The sequence below is a fragment of the Procambarus clarkii genome, chromosome 27, assembly GCF_040958095.1.
Source record: "Procambarus clarkii isolate CNS0578487 chromosome 27, FALCON_Pclarkii_2.0, whole genome shotgun sequence".
Taxonomy (NCBI): domain Eukaryota; kingdom Metazoa; phylum Arthropoda; class Malacostraca; order Decapoda; family Cambaridae; genus Procambarus; species Procambarus clarkii.
The window spans coordinates 22,412,905-22,433,411 of record NC_091176.1 but is presented as its reverse complement, the minus strand read 5'-3'; the positions used below and the strand labels follow the sequence as shown (position 1 = coordinate 22,433,411).

General features: G+C 43.2%; 2 protein-coding genes across 8 annotated transcripts in view; one reads left to right on the top strand and one right to left on the bottom strand.

Moving 5' to 3' along the window:
• ca (claret) overlaps positions 1-3,484 on the bottom strand; it is a 93,783-nt gene extending 90,299 nt beyond the window's left edge. The window contains exons 1-2 of one of the 5 annotated variants that reach the window (XM_045749193.2): positions 3,384-3,484; positions 427-562 (exon numbers count right to left, since the gene is read on the bottom strand). In XM_045749193.2, the coding sequence (XP_045605149.1) occupies positions 427-542 (116 nt within the window). In that variant the 5' untranslated portion in view covers positions 543-562; positions 3,384-3,484. Of the gene's footprint in view, positions 1-426; positions 647-3,098 lie in introns of those variants that run through there. The other 4 variants (XM_045749194.2, XM_045749195.2, XM_069332434.1 and 1 more) reach the window with 4 other exon arrangements.
• Positions 3,485-3,621: 137 nt separating this feature from the next.
• The window catches only part of botv (exostosin like glycosyltransferase 3), a 43,347-nt gene continuing 26,461 nt past the window's right edge, over positions 3,622-20,507 (top strand). For 2 of the 3 annotated variants that reach the window (XM_045749200.2, XM_045749197.2), the window contains exons 1-6: positions 3,622-3,746; positions 5,451-5,961; positions 9,855-9,984; positions 13,282-13,433; positions 14,007-15,272; positions 16,866-17,207. In XM_045749200.2, coding sequence (XP_045605156.1) covers positions 5,806-5,961; positions 9,855-9,984; positions 13,282-13,433; positions 14,007-15,272; positions 16,866-17,207 — 2,046 coding nt within the window. In that variant the 5' untranslated portion in view covers positions 3,622-3,746; positions 5,451-5,805. Of the gene's footprint in view, positions 3,747-3,771; positions 3,938-5,450; positions 5,962-9,854; positions 9,985-13,281; positions 13,434-14,006; positions 15,273-16,865; positions 17,208-20,507 lie in introns of those variants that run through there. The other variant, XM_045749198.2, reaches the window with a different exon arrangement.

Here is a 20,507-nt window from a genome sequence, read left to right as displayed (position 1 = left end):
TGAATATCAACATGAGCTGACTGCACAATATTCTAGTCAGGGTTAAATAAAATTTTGCCTAGGAATGCAATGAAGTGTAACAGTAATGCTCAGAAAAATTATTTATCATATACATATTAGTATAATGTACTAAAAACTAAATGTTAAAAAAGTATGAATGGGATTTGCAATTATTACCAAGTACAGTAATTTTCCCACAACTTTATTAAGCTAAGTTAACTGGTCAATAGTTAGAAAAGTGATCTACACACCTTTTATAAAATTGGGCTTACACACAACAGTCCAAAATTCTTATACAGTACCTAACTCCGTGATGAAATGTCACAGGTACAAACTCTTAAGTTATAAGTTCTCTTCTAAACTAAAGAGTAAGATTACAAAGAATGTGGAAATTACAAAATTATTTAGTATAGATATTGGGGTTACCTTGTAGCAAGAGCAGTGGTGATGGCTCTGGGTGTAGTGGAGGTGGTGGCAGTGGTGAAGTGGTTGCCACGAAGTCCACCCACCAGCCGCACCACCTCATAAATACCCCCTACCATCGCACCATTCACCTGAAATTCTAAATTAATAAAAGTTCATAAAACACAGAAAGACATAGATACAGTAGATACATTGCAGTTCTATCCAGAAGGATCCCAGTTTTCCATTAGGATGTAATTCTGGAGACCATACAAAAGATCAAGTGCATAAAATGATGGTAAGACCTAAAGACAAAATGTAATATGTACCAGGGCAAATGAATTTGGGTAAAAAATAAAAAAAAAAATTTATGTAAAGTAACACACAATTGATATTTCATATAATGAAGAAGCTTATCGTGTATCTAAAACTAGAGACATGTTCACTATTGAACAGAGCACTCCATCTAAACCTAGCAAAATGGACTCGTGTACAAACTGTCTTGCCTTTGTAAGTAAAAAATTTATAGAGTACATTCATGTTTTTAATACTTATATATTTATATTTTCCTGTCTACTGTACACTATTTATATACGCTTACTATAAACTTAAATTATATATATTGTATATGTTACAAAATATTAAAAAATTATGGCATATGTTCAGCTACAGGAAGGCAACATGGGTCAGGTTTCTAAAAAACTAAAATATCAAAATACAGTATACAATATGCTTGGCCCCCCTACCAATTTCCAATTTTAGATGCTCAACTGTACATGTACTTGTCAATTTGTTTTTGTGTTATAAAATTCTTGATCTTGGAAAGTGTCAAATTACCCAAGAGATTTGTTTTTAAGAAGTATCTTGTAACTCATCCTCATACAAAACTATTTAATACAAAAGCATTACTTTTCTTTAGCCTATGGTATATTATCCAGTGAAACAGTACCATAAAATGTACAAAACAAGCCAACAAATAATGCTTACAATTCTTTACTGATAATGATTGCCACTCAAAATTTTCTGATTAAATGAACTGAATGAAGAAATAAAAAATATATGCAAAGTTAACATAACAGACATATGGACACAAAGGTCTCATTATCTAAACAGACCCGCATTTGTTAGTGATACTGTAAAACCTGACAAAACTTAAATTGACAGACAGGAAAATAGGGGGCAAATCTCAAAATTGTATATAGGTCTATTAATTTTTAATAATTATTACACAGGTAATTGTGCAGTAATTATCACTCAATGCTAAAATGTCTAAAGATTAACAAAAGTTTAAATTTCCAGAATGAAAAGCAAGTACAGTATTAAATAGACAATACCCCAAAATAATAAAAAAATATTAAATTAATGGACCTAACATATGCCATAGCAAGAACACACACACATACAAAATTGCCATATTATGGATGCATGTTGCATGCAAATGGTAAATTACTCTGCATGTTTAACACGAACCATGGATTTGGGTGTGGCCTAAAGAGTAATTAAATTAATAAGTACCAGTGATGGGTAAAGTTCATGAATGAACCCTCCACTGTTTACCAGTTAAATGGAGAGTACAATCAAATAAAGAAGTTGTCAGTACATTCAGAAACCTCATTGCTTATTTATATACATAAGTACATTTAAATATTCTATATAGTAAATTAAACTGTACTTCCATATTTGACATGATGTTTTAAAACACTTAAATAAATATACCCACATCCCTTAAAGTATCTCTGAACAATTATCTAAAAGGTTATTATAATAAAAGCTTTTAGAGGTATCAAATTCCTATTTTTATTTCCCTATTCCATGCCTTAGTATGAAATTTTCGAAGTGCTGAACCTCTCTTGTGTATAGCTTAATGTTCTAAAGATGCTGGGATACAAACATTATTTTAATATGGTGACAAGCATGTAACAAGAATATACTACCGAGATGACAGTGCAACAACAGAGGAAGTTGTAGACCTGCAACAAGCTATGTAGCTAAATTAGCCTCTGATGCACAACTTAATATCCACTGTTTATACATTTGAAAACACTGCTGTTTTCCATAACTAGCTTCACTTTCCAAATAAAACAAAGATATCTGAGCACATTAAAATAAATTATTTTTGCCTAGGTGAACAAAGGCACAAGTACCTAGGAGTCATACAACTTATTAGTTGCACTAGCCTTGGGGAACACTGATGAGCCTAACAGGTTTTCTATCCCCAGAAATAGGCAAGAAGAAATCAAAGTTTAAAGTGCAAGTACACTTGATACCATGGTCATTCATCCCATTATTGGCTAGACCCACTATAGTGTAACCCAACCACAGTAGCAGTGTTGCGTGTATCCTCTCTAGACCACTACACCAAACCAATACTCTTAATTGCTTCAACTTTCCAACTGAACATTATTTTTTTAATAAATAAATTGCAAATTCAGTCAAATCCAATAATGGGTGAAGCCAATAATGAGTAATATACATGGGAAGAATTAATTTACAAACACATTTATCTATTTCTGTGACAGTATCTCAAAGTACTGGAGAAAAGTAGCACTCAAGACATAAATACATGAACAAATAATTATAAATAATAATAATAATAATAATAATGGGAAGATGACACTACCTGAATGCAATACCCAAAAATGACTGAATACTCAAAGTGAGGAGCAAACTTTGCTTAGGATTTAGTTTATAGATACCTTAGAAGTTGAGGGAAGGAGGGTGAGGAGGCTGCCTAGGTTGTGTGTGTGGTGGAGTGAGGTGTGATGTCACCTGACACGCCAGCGAGAGGTGCCCGAGCTGGGCTGTGGCCGCTCAGCGGGGATAAGGGAGGGAGAGGGGGAATTGTTGGGGGTGTAGTGTCATAACACCCACCTTCTGCACGCTCTCACACCCTTACACCCCGAGTCCACAGTCTCGACACTCACCCGTACCACCCTCCATTCACCTGACCAAATACAAGAAGCTGCAGAGTAAATGCTCACATTAATGTAGAGTAGGACGTCAAAAATAGGGTGTACGTCTCAGCAGCAGACGACCTGCGACTCACGCTGCCATCTGTTGAGCAGCAGCCGCACCATCCTCCTCTCGTCCGAACCCTCGCCCACTGGCTGTAACTAACATCCTCACCACACATATACGCATCCATCATCACCTCTTGTATTTGTCTTTATAAATGACTGAGAAGTGTATAAATGTTAAATTATAATCTGTATCTTTCGAAAGCCTCCATTGATGACAAAATTGAAGAGTGTGGCTGAGGTTGGATAAGTGTAGAATGACTTCGGACACCCGCGCCAGACATCTGTGGTTAAAATGTAAACAGAGTCGAGGTACAACTTGATGAGGTGAGTCAAATTTACCTTCACCGCCACTGTTGGTCCAGCCGCGCTCCTGATACCTTGCAGCCCCGTACCCACCTACCTTTTACTTCTACATAATATGCATAGGAGAATTTTTCCTTAAGATTTCCTTATAAATTATTTTTGAAGACTTAAATTTCGGCGCCAAGCAGGATGCGTTCTTGATAATTGCATTGGTAATTTAAATGGATGATAGCTTAATCAGGTGATGATAGAGGTGACTGCTATGATCACAGCATGAGAGAATATTATTTAATAAAGTGATTGACCAAGAACTCTATATTCACCCCTTAAAGAAGCATTGACTTTTATGAGGCAGTGTAGAACGATAACTCTGGTCACTAGTATATGGGTTCCCATCGTCATGAACTGGAAGCCTAGGCTTATCAAGGTCCCCTTACCCTGGATGCAACCATAAATACTTCCCCAAATTCCAGGTACCTATTTACTACTGGTGAACAAAGGCATTAGATGTAAAAAAAAATGCCTAAATATCTCGCCTTATGAAAGAATTGAATCTGGGATCATTGGTCTGGAAGCTAATTCTGCTCGGTAATGCACTTAAGGCCATAACTACATCATTAAATAATGCTGCTTAACTTGTCCTAACCTTAGCTAGTGCTGTAGAGCACCTACAATAATTGGTCATGGTTTAATGATATGACTCACAGAAACTTGGATAAATTTTTAATCTCAGAGTATAGACTGTAGTCTTGAAAGCTATTAGCAAAATAACATGTTCAGAGATATAAGTTATAGTACTACACAGATAGAACTGGTATGAGAGGTAGTGTAGCATTTAAGTATAAAAAAAAAAAATGAATATCATAATTGCCTTCAACAGAGCAAGAGCTGGATTTCTGGTTCATCCCAAAGGCAAACCAGGGGCCCCTCCAAAGATCTGCCATTACCCAGCATCTCTTGACCATGCCTGTGTTCTCTCTGTGTGACCACTCTCTGTGCAAACTCTCCTGTTTGCAGATTATGTATAGATCTTTGGAAATAAATATTCCTTTTAGGTTATTTTGATTGAATGAGGATGGAAAAGTGATGATCTGACAATTTAATTTTTTTTATTGCTGAGAAAAATTGAAGCATAGAGATTTAATTGGGAATGAAAACAGGAGATAAGAGTGATTGATATAGTGAGGATATTTCACAGATGTTAATTGTTATGGATAGGTGTATGTTATGAATTGGTTGGGTGACTATGTTAAGAGTACAGTTACAAATGGTACAGAAAAAACACTAATAGCATGTTGTAGAATGGATGGAATTGGCAGAAGACCAGTGAAACAGTACAGTTTAGAGATAAGCTATGAATAGGTTAAAGGGAAAAGAAAAACGGCTGGTATAAATAAAATAACTGTAGATGTGTTGAAGTGTGGTGGACATAATGTTAAATGTATTTTGGAGGGCACTGCAGGAGGATGAGGTGCCAGAAGGTCTTTACAAAAAATATTGTGGTACATTACTGATATACAGTATAAAGAAACTATTGAAGATTGTGGGAATTAAATCACCTACCAGACACAATAACTTTTTTATGAAATGCAATTTAATCCATAGTCCTCCATATTATATTGATTTCATTTAGGTTAGCAAGGTTATGAATTGTAACCATTCATACATTTCTTTTAGATGTCTTTTACTAGATGCAAATTGTATAAACTGCATTTCTTTCCACAGATATTTGTTGCCTGGATGAATATGACTCAAGCTATAACTGGACAACTGAAGATAATTTGGTGGTTGTTAAAAAAATGTTCCACTATCTATACTCATTGCTTTAAAGTGCATTTATAATTCATTTTAAAGGAACTTTTAGTGAGTAACAGACTGTATAAAAATGCATATGTATTTATACAATTTTTATTGCAGATTAAAGGCAAAAATATCAATAAATAAATATCTTAATGAGATAAGGCTCTCTACTTATTAATAATACACAATATTTGTTAGTGTTTGATATAATGGATTCCATAAGTTGAACACATTTGTGCTTAAAAATAAATTTTAAAAGAAGCGCAGGAATTAAGGAACGATGAGAAGTAATTCATATGGCCGGCTGAACACTGGCAGTGGGCCGGGGCAAGGGAGTGTGCCTGGGAGTTGGCTGCTCCGTCCTTCAAGAATTGTTCCTACAATTCTTTTCATACTGATCATTGTTCCTCTTTGTGCTCACTACTATCTCTCGAAGGTAATGTTGCAATAACATTTGTATTCCTGTTTTTATTTTATTTCATACTGTAATAATTAAGTACAGTACAGTACTGTACTATTCTTTGGTGATTATATTTCATTTAAACATTATTACTGTATTGAATATTCTTTAAAATGAACTAAAATAAATTCTTTGAATTCATGTTGAACACAGTGATTATAAAAAAAAAACTGCTCAAGTTATCAAATCATGATTATAGTTATAGACAAATCCACAGTCCAACTACTAAAGGCAGAGATGTTATTCCATGTTTAATCTTGAAATGATGTCTAGCCCATGCACTAAAATGTTTTCTGGGAAGAGCCCCTCCGGCTCCCCGGAGCTATCCGGGCTGATATGAATGTATTAGACCCTGGCGTCAGTCAATGTGCATGGAGTTCTAGGCCTACCGGGTACCACAGGCCAGAACCTGTTCTCCTCAGAGAGGCTCGAGGAGCAATGGCCAATAGAAACCCCCCATGTGGTTGGAAGCATTCTATGTCTACCATTGACCGGGTCAGGCACTCAGAAAGGTAAGCACCCCAAAACAAACCCCTATTCTGGTGAAAATATTACTGCTGAAAGCCAAACTAGTGGACAGAACTCTCCAAATGAAAATGAGCAGACGAGCATGACATCACCACGTCACTGCGGAACCCCCCTTTCCCCACCCTCGCAGGAGGGGAAAGGGGGAAGCCCCAGACCCCTGCGCCGGCTATCCACCCTGCAGTTCTGTGGGTGATGTGAAACTGGCAAGGTCATGTGCCTCTGGCTCCAGAATTTTCCAGTTCTGTGCCTTGTGGTGTGGTGCTGTCTCTACGGTGGTGTGCGAGCCAGGAGCAATTTCTCCTGTACTCATGCTGCATGCACCTAGGGTTCCCTTCCCTAGGTGCCCTGTAAGTGCTGCCCTTGGGGGCTTGGTTATTTTCCACAAGTCACCAGTGCACAGTTACAAACCATCAAGATTTCAACTTAGATTCAACAGAGCAGAGGAAGTTGTTAAACACATAGGGCAAAATCTTACTGAAGAGGCCATACGAGTCATAAATACTAACATTCCGCCTAAGTAAAACAGAAACAAGCAACACTTAGTGGGGCCAGCCAGAGGCTTAGGGAGCGTGCAGGAATTTCCCTGAAAAAAAAAAAAAAAAAAAAAAAAAAAAAATTGGGCTCTACCTCCACTGTGTCTTTTGCTGCTCAATGAACACTCCAGCCCTTGGAGTTGGCTAAAGTTTTTCTTGCTTCCCTGTTTGCCTCTGGGTTGGGGGGTAGTTTTTGTCACTGGTTGGGGCGCAGGGTACTGTGCAGGTAGTTATCACCTCTCATAGCATCCAGCTCTGCTCCGCTTGGGTACACTGTCCTCTTGTGGAGTTTTCTTTTCATTTTTGTTTTCCTACCTGGTGGGGGGTCTGCCCCTTGGTTTGATCACATCCTATTTTATCTTGGTGATCCTCCGCTAGGTCCCCGTGAGTGTACACATCCAGGGGGTTCAGCTTTAGCAGTTTGCTTGGTAGGTTTTGGGCACTGGTTAACAGTACCCTACCTGGGCTTTCCTTAGTGAGATAATACAACTAAGAGCCCTGGGAAACCCTGCGGGGGCTCTTTGGTCCGATGGATGTGACCCCTGGGTCCCCTCTCGCTTCGTGCGAGTTTGAAGGTTGCTTTGTTCCCTTGTCTCACCTTTTGTGCCTCCATCATGCTGCCTGTTGGGTCAGTGACACTTTAGACCCGGAGTCTTGCGAGTTTTGTTCCTTCATCTTACTCCAGTTCACCCAGTCCACTGACCATGATATACGGGAATTCGCAGCAGTTTGGATGTCGCTTCGGAGGGTGCGTGGTGCTCGCGAATCAACGATTCGGCTCCATTCAGACTGCTCCCCGGAGGTTCACTGCCTGAACCACAGAGGTTTGATGCAGTCCTTGGGTCTTTGGGGCTGGTCGCTACGGTACCTCGTCTGCTGAGTTCTCGGGGTTTGGCTTTCCTGGCAGTTCACGTTCGGGGAGGGGGGGGGGTTCAACATCCTGGTGGACAGCCTGTCTCGGTTCATTCTCCTGTCCTTGGAATGGACGGTTGACGCTGACTTGTTCAGTTGGCTCTGCCAGACGTACCGGCCTTCAGAAGTGGACCTCTTCACGTTGGCGTGGTTAAGGCGTCTCTCGGTATATGTGGCGCCCTTCATCGACTGTGAGGCCATCGGGGTCGATGCCTTCAAGCAGGACTGGGCGAGGTGGGGTCACTTGTACCTCTTCCCCCCAGTTCAGCTGTTACTCTAGGTCCTAGCTCACTTGGAGACTTCCCAAGGGAGAGTAGTCCTCTTGGCTCCTTGGTGGCCGGCCCAGCCTTGAATTCAGGCACTGCTTGCTCAGTGTCCGAACCCTTGGGGTCTTCCCGCTGCTCTGCTGCATTCAGCAGATCGGGTCAGTCCGTTACGTGGCTGGTTCAATCTTCTCAAGTCTTCGCGTCTTGTCTGTCTGACATGGGTCTGTCACCACTAGTATGGTGAGCAGGTGGCTTCATTGATGGTTTCCTACCTGCGTGCTTCATCTTGGCGGCAGTATGAAGTTTCTTAGCGGTCCTTCCTTATTTCTTATCCCTTCGTAGGTTTACTTCTGTCTCTGATAGGATTGTCTTGTCCTTTCTTTCGTGTTTGTTCCATGACCATCATCTTATGCCAAATACTGTCGCCTCATATCGTGTGGTGCTGGCGGAGCCTCTGCAGCTTGCGTTCGGCATTGATGTTTCTTCTGCACCGTTCCGCAAGTTGTCTCGTGCGTTGTTTCACCTCTGGCCTGCTCATGCGCCGCCTGAGCCATCCTGGTCGTTGGACCGGGTGCTCTCCCTTCTCTCTTCTCAGTTTGTTGTGGCCCCTTCAGTTCAGGATTGTTTGGCAAAGGCTCTTTTCTTGTTGGCAGTGGCCTCTGGAGATCGGGTCGGGGAGCTTCATGCTCTCCTCCGGTGCAGGGATTTCTGCTCTTTTGGTCCTGGTGGTAGGTTTGTTAGTTTGCAGCTGTCTCTTTTTTTTTGGCAAAGAAGAAGACTGCTGCTTTCCTCAGGGGTCCTTGGGTTGTTGATGCTTGGTTGGTCAGGCCTGGGGTGCTTCATGGGTTGTGTCCGGTTGTGGCTCTCCGCCATTGCCTGCACGCCATGGCCTCGGTGGCCAGGGACGCACTTTGGGTTGACTCGGTTTCCCTTTTTCCCTGTTCCAGGGTTTGGGTCTCCCAGGTCGTCTGCAGGGATATTCGGTCCAACCAGCCTGCTGTCTATCCTCGTTCCCATGACATTCGTAAGTTTGCCTAGCACTCCATGCACATTGATGCCAGGGTCTAATACATTCATATCAGCCCGGAAAGCTCCGGGGAGCCTCCGTGTCTCACCCAGAAAATGGCATTTCATTACATGCAACGCTGTTTTTTTTTTTCTTTAGAAATGCAAGGGTATGGATATACAATTAACTATATAATATCAACTTTGCTTACTTTTATTATTGTAAACCTCTTGATCTAATTCATTGCAGTTTGAGCCACAGGCCTTTTTCTCAAATTTTTCTTTGCCCATAAAATATACATTCTTGGCAGTGAACTTGAAGCGTGGGAGCTGCTGAGGCACCACACACAAAGGGACATTTCATTACATTTGATGCTCTATTTTCAAGTTGACATTTTATATTTTTTTATACTTTATCAGTTATGCAAAATTAAAAGTTGGTCACATGAAACTAATAAAAATGTGCAGTTTTACCTTACTTAGAAACCTACCTTAATAAATCCCATCAATCAGAACCAGGAATCGACAACAATATATATGTTTAGCATTATTTGTTGGGTGTTTTATGATATACTGTATTAGCTGATTTGCTTCAGTTGCCATTAACTCATTCTTTTTAATCCAGGCTGCAAGTGACTCATCCCTGGGTCATGAGCGACACCTTTTATTGGACCCTAGTGACCCCTTGGCAGACTTGTCAGGTCTTAAATGTGATAATGCTAAGGCCAGAGTTCAAGAGCTCCTCTCTATTAAAGGTTTGTTTAAATCGAGTTTTATTATTATACTATACAGTATATTGTTCTTCAAAAACTGAAGTATGGATGTTATCTGTTTTTTCATTTGTCCATACAGTACTGTAAAATGAGTTGTAGTTAAGCATAGGGACAACTGATATTCATGGGTTACTTCAGTACCTTATGCCTAAATTAAGTTTCCATAAATGCTGTACAGTACTTCTGTACAGTAACATTTTATTTTCTGCTCATTAGTCTGTCTAAGCTCTTGGTCTTTAGCCTAAATTATATACATAATTTCTTCCTTCCTGTTCACTAATGCATTATGACATGCATTATGATTTGTTTTGAAGATGATATATACAGTACATTATTTTCTGGGGGGGGGGCCTACAGCTCCCCAGAGCTGATATGCATATATCAGACAATGTGAATGGAACTCTAGGCCTACCAGGGACCACGAGCCAGAACCTGGCCCCCTCAGAGAGGCACGAGGAGCAAGGGCCTATGGAAACCTCCATGTGGTTGGAAGCATTCCATGTCTGCTATCAACCGGGTCAGGCACCCAGAAAGGTTAGCACCCCAAAACAACCCCTATTCTGGTAAAGATATTGCTACTGAAAGCCGAACCAGTGGGCAAAACTCCCTAAATGAAAATGAGCATGACGTCACCGCGCCGCTGTCTGTGCAACCCACCACTTCCCGGGAGGGGAAAGGGAGTGCCCCAGACCTTCACATTGGGTATCCACCCTGCAGTTCTTTGTCTGATGTGATTGGCAACGACCGTGTGATTCTGGCTCCCGTTTTCCTGTCCTCCAGCTCTGTGCCTTGTGGTGTTGTGCTCTTTCTTTGGTGGTGATGAGCCAGGAGTAATTTCACAAGTACTCAGGCTGCATGCACCTAGGGTCCCCTTCCCTAGGTGCCCTGTAAGTACTGCCCTTGGTGCTTGGGGCCACCTTCCATAAGTCTCCTTGGGCCCTACCTCTGCTTGGTCTTTTGCTGCTCAGTGATTGACTGCCCTTAGTGTGTTGGGGGTGTTTCATTCACCCTTTGCCTTTGGGTAGGGGTAGTTTGCACTGGTTAGTGCACAGGGTACTGTGCAGCTAGTTGTCACCTCTCATAGCGGCCGGCTCTGTTCCGCCTGGGTACGTTGTCCTCTTGCGGGGCTTTCTTTTGTTTTTGTTTTCTTGTCTGGTGGGGTCTGCACCTTGGTTTTGGTCTCACCCTCTTGTATCTTGGTGGTTCCCTGCTAGGGGTTCAATGTGGTCCTTGGCTCTTTGAGGCTGGTCGCTTCGGGTAATTGCTTAAGTGTAGTTACAGGATGAGAGCTATGCTCGTGGTGTCCCGTCTTCCCAGTACTCTGTCATATAACACAAACTATTGATGGTTTTGGACTCCACCACCACCTCACTTGTTCCAACCGTCTACCACTCTGTTTGTAAAAGAAAACTTTCTAATATATTTTTGACACTTTTGTTTCCTTACCTTAAATCTATGTCCTCTTGTTCGTTAAGTTGCTGGTTTCAAAAGAGGTGACTTGTCTGCTGAGTTCTCGAGGTTTTTCTCTCTGGCCGTTCACATTCGGGGAGTGGTCCAACATCCTAGCGGACGGCCTGTCATGGTTCATTCCCCTGTCCATGGAATGGATGGTCACCGCAGACTCATTCAGTGGGCTTTGCCAGACGTATGAGCTGCCGGAGGTGGACCTCTTTACATCGGCATGGTCGAGGCATCTCCTATTATACTTGGCACCCTTCCCAGACTGCGAGGCATGTGGCATCATTGATGGTGTCCCACCTGCGTGCTTCGTCTTGGCAGCAATATGAAGTTTCCTGGCAGTCCTTCCGTTTCTTCTTGTCCCTTCGTAGGTTGACTTCGGTTTCTGAATAGGTTGTCTTGTCCTTTCTCTTGTGGTTGTTTCGGAACTCTCATCTTATGCCAGATACTGTCGCCTCGTATCTTGCGGCACTCGAGGAGCCGTTGCAGTTTGCGTGCGGCATTGATGTTACTTCTGCGCCGTTTCGCAAGCTGTCTCGTGAGTTGCTTCACCTCCGGCCTGCTCATGTGCTGCCTGAGCCATCCTGGTGTTTGGACCGGGTGCTTTCTTATCTCTCTTCTCCTCGGTTTGTAGTGGTCTCTTCAGTTCAGGATTGTTTCTCCAAGGCTCTTTTCCTGTTGACATTGGCATCTGGGGGGTCGGGTCGGGGAGCATCATGCTCTCCTCCAGCGCAGAGGTTTCAGATCTTTTGGTCCTGGTGATAGGTTTGATCGGTTACAGACATCTTCTTCTTTTCTGGCGAAGATTGAGACTGCTGCTTTCCGGAGGGGTCCTTGGGTTGTTGATGCTTGGTTGGTCAGGCCGGAGGTGCATCATGTGTTGTGTCCGGTTTGCGGCTCTTCACCGGTTTGTGCGCGCCACAGCCTCTGTGGCCGGGGACGCGTTTTGGGGTTGCCCAGTTTCCCTTCTTTCCTGTTCCAGGGTTCGGGGTCTCCCGTGTCATCCTCTGGGCACTTTGGTCCAGCCAGCCTGCGGTCTCTTCTCATGTCCATGCCGTTCATAAGTTTGCTCGTTTTTCAATTGGGAAGCCACCTCCCAGGTATGTCTCTCTTGTTTTTGTCTTTGGGTAAGCAGCTTCTGAGAGTTGTAGCTCCCCCCTAGGAAACAAGTGCTAAATGAAACACCACTTTCTGGGTGAGATCCAGAGACTTCCCGGCAACCCTCCCTCCCTCCGGTCAGCTGTTTTTCTTTTACGCGGTTTTTGACATCCAGCCTCAGAACTGCAGGGTGGATAGCTGGTATGAAGGTCTGGGACTCCGCCTTCCCATGTCCCGGGAAGGGGGGTGGGGTTGCGCAGAGAGCGACGTGGTGACATCATGCTCGTTTGCTCGTTTTCATTTGGGGAGTTCTGTCCACTGGTTCGACTTTCAGTAGCAATATCTTTACCAGAATAGAGGTTTGTTTTGGGGAGCCTACCTTTCTGAGTGCCTGACCCAGTCGATGGCAGACATGGAATGCTTCCAACAACACAGGGTGTTTCCATAGGCCATTGCTCCTCATGCCTTTCTGAGAGGGGGGCCAGGTTCTGGCTCATTGTCCCCGGTTGGCCTAGAACTCCATTCACATTGACTGAGGCCAAAGTCCAATATATCCATATCAGCTCCGAGAAGCCTTTGGGTTTTACCCAGAAAATGGCGTTTTATTACATTCAACGCTGGTTTTTTAAATATTTTCATCTTGGTAGGGAGATATATATATTGATTTCTTCTATTCTTGTAATTAGATAAAAATATTAAGTTCACATGTTCTGAACTTGTTAGCATCTGTGCTTAATGAGTTACGAGACCTGGAGCAACACCGCCAGCAACTTCAGGAAAACATTGCTTCTGCCACATCACGAATAGAGAGTCTGCGATTGGAGGAAAATAGAATAAAAACTGAACTTGAAAGACTCAAAACCAGTGTTGAACAGGTAAATATATTGTGCTATCCAAGTGCTTATTCAAAATGTTAGCATGCTCTGTCTGTAGACTATTTTGTAGTCTGCAGACTACAAAAATAGTAAGTAGAATGTAGTTTAGAAGTAAATGGAGAACAAATTTGCAATGCATAATTCCATATGCATATCAGGGAAAAAATAATTGTTAACAATTTTAAAATCATTTTCTAAAAAATAAAATTAAAAAATATAATAATGAAAACAAATGCAAATAATGAAAGAAAACAGAAATACTGTAACAATTTATCTGAAGACGTTGTCAAACCTATATACTAATTACATAATCACTCCCTTGGGAACAGTAGTCCTCAACATGTTCAGTCTGCACTTTTTATACTATGTAGACACATTAAACTCTCTGTAATCTATAGCAATCAGTTATCATTACTACCACCATACTCATTACACCTCCCTGTTAGTATGCTAATCTTGTTAGATATGCCAGCCTTGAGTTTTATTTATTGAATGCTCTCATGTAATAAACAATTTATAATTTTATTAGTTTTTTAAACATCCAATATACATGATATATTTTACTCTTTTCAGGCTCTTCTTACGCAACGTGAAGTATTTGAGAAGAATATGCCACAAATTGTAGCTCCACGACGGATCACTGCCACTTACAAGGACAATATTCATATGCCTTTGCCGAGTCCTCAGAGCATTTCTCACTGTCGAATGCACAACTGCTTTGATTATTCAAAATGTTCTCTACTTTCAAACTTTCCTGTGTACTACTATGATGTTGACCAATACAGAATCCTGTCAAATGACTTGGAAGCTTTCGTTAAAATTACTGTGAAACAAGCATTAGGCTACAATGCTCAGGTTACTTCAGATCCAAATGAAGCCTGCATTTTTATTGTTTTAATGGGTGAGAGTATTGGTCCATCTGCTGATAAGGTTAACTTGGAAGAGACACTTCATAGCTTGCCATATTGGAATGGGGATGGCCGCAATCATGTTCTTCTCAATCTTGGAAGAACATTCTATAGTAAGAATATTTTTGAAGGTATCAATACAGCTCGAGCTATAACAGTTCAGTCTCATTTTTATTCTCATCTATATCGACCTGGATTTGATCTAGTAACTCCTCCACTTCTAGGCCTCCCTGGTGGTGACCTGTGGCAAAATCTTCCTCCACTAGTGCCAGCCAAACGAAAATATTTATTAGCATTCCAAGGTGAATTACCACGGCTACGAAACTATTTAGATAAAGAAGAACATTCTCTTTCAAACAATCCTCAAATAAGGGAAGAAGTTGCTGTTGTTGAGGAGCTAATGCAGCTTGAACATACTCACACTGATGATCAGTTTCTCTTACAGTTCACTTGCCAAGGAAGCGGAGGTTATGGAAACTTGGAGGAATGGCAGATGTGCGAAACTGAAAGCATGCGCACCCAGATCCTGCGTGATTCTACATTTTCTTTAATAATGGCACCTCTTTCTTCTTCTGAAGTTACCACCATCACCTTACAAGCAAGAATTTATGAGGCTATTAAATATGGAGCCATTCCAGTTATTCTGGGAAATCATATTGAGCTGCCTCTGAGCGAATCCATTGATTGGCGCAAATTAGCCCTTGTCTTACCAAAAGCTCGTGTTACAGAGCTCCATTTCCTCCTTCGATCACTATCGGATACAGATATTCTTTTCATGCGCCGTCAAGGTCGTCTGGTATGGGAGCGATTCTTGGGTTCAACTCAAGTTCTAGTAGATTCCATTTTGGCAACTCTAAGACAGAGACTTAATATCCCACCACTTCCAGCAGCTGAAGAGCCCTCAGTTAGTGTCTTCAATGATTCTTTTGTGGTAAGTGAAATATAAAATTAGTTCATAAAGTAATGTATTAGTTCTTAATCATGTTATCTTGATTCTTGAGGTTATCTTGAGATGATTTCGGGGCTTTTTAGTGTCCCCACGGCCCGGTCCTCGACCAGGCCTCCACCCCCAGGAAGCAGCCCGTGACAGCTGACTAACAACCAGGTACCTATTTTACTGCTAGGTAACAGGGGCATAGGGTGAAAGAAACTCTGCCCATTGTTTCTCGCCGGCGCCTGGGATCGAACCCAGGACCACAGGATCACAAGTCCAGCGTGCTGTCCGCTCGGCCGACGATGCTCATACGTACAAATACAAAATACAAATACAAATACAAATATTTATTCAGGTAAAGTACAGGTAAAGGCCAAAGCTAGAATATGCAGCGGTTGTGTTGTGCCCGTATTTTAAGAAGCACATCAACAAACTGGAAAAGGTGCAAAGACATGCTACTAAGTGGCTCCCAAACAGAGTGGTAGACGGTTGGAACAAGTTAAGTGAGACGGTGGTGAAGGCCAAAACCGTCAGTAGTTTCAAAGCGTTATATGACAAAGAGTGCTGGGGAGATGGGACACCACGAGCGTAGCTCTCATCCTGTAACTACACTTAGGTAATTACTTAGGTAATTACATACATTTGTCTCTTTTACTCTGACAGGGTGAGATAGCTGATAGAGAAACTAGTGTGCAATTAAGCACTTAACCACTGAAGATGATTAAGATGCTTTTACAAGCTTAAGTTATATACTGTCGTTACATCACATACATACATACATTATATAATTGATACATGATAGAGCCCAGTAGGCTCAGGAATCTGTACATCAGTTGATTGACAGTTGAGAGGCGAGACCAAAGAGCCAGAGCTCAACCCCCCACAAGCACAATTAGGCGAGTACAGTACATGGTCAATCTAGGGTACAAGTCCAATATATCATCAAGTACTCATATAGTAGTTACAGAGTTCAGCATGCCTCAGCCCAGGAGGGCGAAAGTCAGTCAATATGGGACATTCTACAATATAATGTTCAAGTGAGTGCACGTTTTCTCTTTCACAAAGTTGACACATTGTGTACTCGACATTTAGTGTTTGAGAAAGCTGCTAGATACGTCTATAGCAAATATAAGGTTTACTCGCTACAAGTCTGTCTCTATCTGCCCTATCAATTTTGCTGAGAATTTTGTATGTGGTAATCATATTTCCCCCTAACTAATTTCTTCCAACAACATGAGGTTCAATTCGTGTAGCTTTTTCTTGTGAGTCATACCTTGTAGTTCTGGGACTAGTCTGGTGGTGTATCTTTGAACCTTCCCCAACATTGTCTTGTAGTATTTCTCTATGTACAGTATTTCAAGGAAATTCTGAAATTGGCTATTGTTTCATAAGCCCCTGTGACTATGCCCTTGATATGATCTTTTGGTGATATGTTACTCTCCAGAACTCGTGAATCTCTCCCTGTTCAATTTCTTAAGACTTCTTGCATATGTAAACAAAATGCAACGTATGTGTATTTATGTTTAAACCTTGTAGTTTCTAGCACTTCTCAGGCATTTGTATACAACTCATTTAATATGCCTCCTACAGCCTCTGAAAACTGATGCCAACATACCAGATCCTGACACTGATGAAAACCTCGGACCTATTGAACCCCCATTCCCATCCACTGTCTTCACTCGTAACTACACCACTTCGCTGCTGAACGGTTATGAAATCTGGAATGTTTGGGGTGACCCCTTCAACCTTTACCCCAATCTTCCTACAAATCCAATACTGCCAACAGAAGCTAAATTCTCTGGCTCCAAGCTTGGATTTCGGCCAATCAATGGAGGTTCTGGAGGCTCTGGAAAGGAATTTAGCGAGAGCCTTGGTGGAAACTTACCCAAGGAGCAATTTACAATTGTAATGTTGACATATGAAAGGGAGCAGGTAAGAATAATTGATGCAGTGATTTACTTAAGCTCAAAAATTTAGGAACTTTTTTGTGAAAAGCCCTGTGGCTCCCTGGATCTTACCGGGCTGATATGTATGTATTAGGCCATGGCATCAGTCAATTCAGTCAATACAGTCTCCGTGGCGTAGTGGCAAGACGCTCGCCTGGCGTTTCGAGAGCGCGAAACTAAAACAAAAAACCAAACAGAGAGGTAGAAACTCCCTACAATCGCAAGGAAACAAGCAAACAATCAAACAACACAACACACTTTACTGGCCCCCCTCTCTTGAGGGGGGCCATGTTCTAGCTCTGGTCCCTGGTAGGCTAGAATGTCTTCGATTGACTGTTGCCACGGTCTAATATATACACATCAGCCCAGTATAGCTCAGGGAGCCAAAGGGACTCTCCACAGAAAAGGCCCTTGTTCACAGTCTGTAGGTTGTCTCCAGGATGGCTGCTGTGAGTATTCTTCTCCAGGAGTGACTAGTGTAAAGCATTGGGTATCTAGTGAGGTATAATACTCAGAAGTGGGTATTGAAATACAGTACTCACTTCTGGGCCAATGCTCTATTTTTACATTTTTTTTCTTGCAGTGTTTGTTTATCCCATCTCCTTAGATCCCTTTTCCAAGGCTTGTCTGTCTCAGGTTGTCCAGTGTTATTAAGTCTAGCCATCCCACAGTCTACCCTCTGGCCCATGATGTTGGTAAATTTGCAGCTCTGACTACGGTGTTTTTTAACATACTGTATCTTTGTCTGATATCTGGACTCGGGGGGGGGGGGGGGTGAATATCTAACAGGGTTCTGGCAGCTCAATATCAGAACAATATTCCTGGTTCTCATTGGGTGTGTGTGTGGCTTTGGGTCAGGTTTCCCAACCTGGTCTCTCCTTTTTGAAAGGGTAGGCATCATTCTCCTCCCTGATAAGTCCAGGTTTTCTTTTCTATGGTTCTATGGTTAGCTTCAGGGAGCCATCATTCAGATTCTCTAGAAAACAAGCATTAAATGTAACGAAATGTCTGTTGTTGGTTGGGCCTCGGTAGCTCAGTGGTCCCTCCCCCACCCCCCTACCAGGTGCATCACTTTGTTGTTCTAGGGTTTCAATTGAAGAATGTTGACATTGGGAGCCAGTGTCTTCTAGTGGTTCTGTCGCCTGTCTATGGTAAGCTGTTACTAGGAGTTCAAACTGACTACTTGACTACTGCATGTATCGTTTGTGGAGTTATTTGCTGCTTTATTTCTTTTCTCTGTGAACCTTGCAGTTGTCTATTTTGCCTCACTTACTTTCTAGATTTTTCCTCAGTGATGGTAATTGTAACAATCCCCTGCTCCCTGTGTCTCTTTCAAGGGAAAGGTGGACACCAGGCTCTGGCACTTGTCTCCGGTAGGCTGTTAAGGACTCCTGGGGGTAATATGACTAGCTTCAGTGAGCCACTTGAGCCCCAACCAGAAAGAGGTATTTCATTACATTCAACACTGTTTTATATGTATACAGTTAATACAGCAAGTACAGTACTGTATTTCCATTTTTTTAAAAGAATGTTTAAAGTATTATTTTTTTTCTGGGGAGCCCTGTCAGCTCCCCAGAAGAGCTGACTTTATCAGGCTGATATGCTATGCTAAGAGCTTTACCAGGCTGATATGCTATGCTAAGAGCTTTACCAGGCTGATATGCTAATGTCAGACTTTGGCATCAGTCATGTGTATGGAGTTCTAGGGCCTACCGGGTACCACGGTCAGAACTGTTAAGGACTCCTGGGAGCAACGGAGAAGAGCACTCACCTACAGGACGGAACCAACCGACTCAAAGGACAAGGAACAGAGCCCGGGGAGGGGCCGACGCCCAACAACTCGTACAGCGAGGGGGGAGGAAAAACCCCACTCCGTGTAACCGCAAGCCCCGCCTAGAGGGGAGAAAAAAAACCTGCGGGGTCCTATTTGGCCTAGGCCCCCCAAGTCAGCCCCTCCCCAGCCCTGGGAAACCACACGACAGGCCCCGGGGCCGAGCCGTCCTCCCAAAGCCCCGGCCGTACCAGAAAACCGGGACAGCCGCGAAAATACTAAGGGAGCCCACTGGCAGACTCTTACAACATGGCTGGAGGAACAGGCTCGAATGCCCCCATCACTACCCCGGAAGGGGAATTCCCCGAGACCGCCCGGAACCTACAGACGGTAAGGAACTGGATGGAGGCGGAAGGGGGGATCCAGGGAAAAGACAAGGGGGCGTGGAAGGAACCAAAGCAACCAACACCCCCAAGCCCCAACACGAACCAAAACAGGGCAGCCCCGGGGCTCCCGGGGAGCAAACAAACGAGAGCGTTGCCACCACCAAAGCTCAATGTGCAATGCCCCTGCTGCCTGCACCCGCTTAGTCAGCACACAACTGGTTAACCGAGCCACAACGAGCAACAAAACTCGCAGGACTCCGGGTCGAAGGTGTCACAGACCCAACAGGCAGCAGAGGCAAAACAGAGAGTCACCCTGAGACAAGGGGTGAGAGCAACCCTCAAACTCGCTGGAAGCGAGGGGGGACTCTGGGGTCACGTCCATCGGACCCGCGCGTCCCCAGGGGTTTCCCAGGGTCCCGAGCGTTTACAATAATAGGACTCGCACTTAAGTAATCCCAGGCAGGGTACTGCAAACCGGCCCCAAAGCTACCAAACAACTTTCTAAGAACTGAACCCCCAGGACTCATGGGGACCTAGCAGGAGGAACCACCAGAATAATACTCAGATCACAAGGGACACAGGCGGCAAGAACAAAGGCAGACCCCCACCAGGTAGATAAACAAAAATAAAAATAAAACCCTGCAAGAGGACAGCATACCTAGGCGGAACAGAGCCGGCCGCCATATAGGTGAAAACAGCCTGCGCAGCACCCTGCGCCCCACCAGTGCAAAACTGCCCCTTACCCTAAGGCGAACAAGGGCGACAGAACACCCGAGCACACAAAGAGTGGCCGAAAACCAAGCAGTAAACGGCCTAGCAGGGGCAGACCCCAAGGAACTTGTGGAAGGTGGCCCCAAGGGCAGTACTTACAGGGCACCTAGGGAAGGGAACCCTAGGCGCATGCAGCCCGAGTACTGGAGACTCACTCCCGGCTCACGCACCACCTAAAAGACAGACACCACACACTAGTGCTGAAACAACTAATGGAGCCGGAGCACACAACCGGTGCCTATAGCATCAGCCGAAGAACTGATGGGTGGATAGCCGGTGTGAGAGATCTGGGTCTCCCCCTCCCGGGGAGGGGGGGAGCTGCGCAGACAGCGGCGCAGTGACGTGTGACGTCATACTA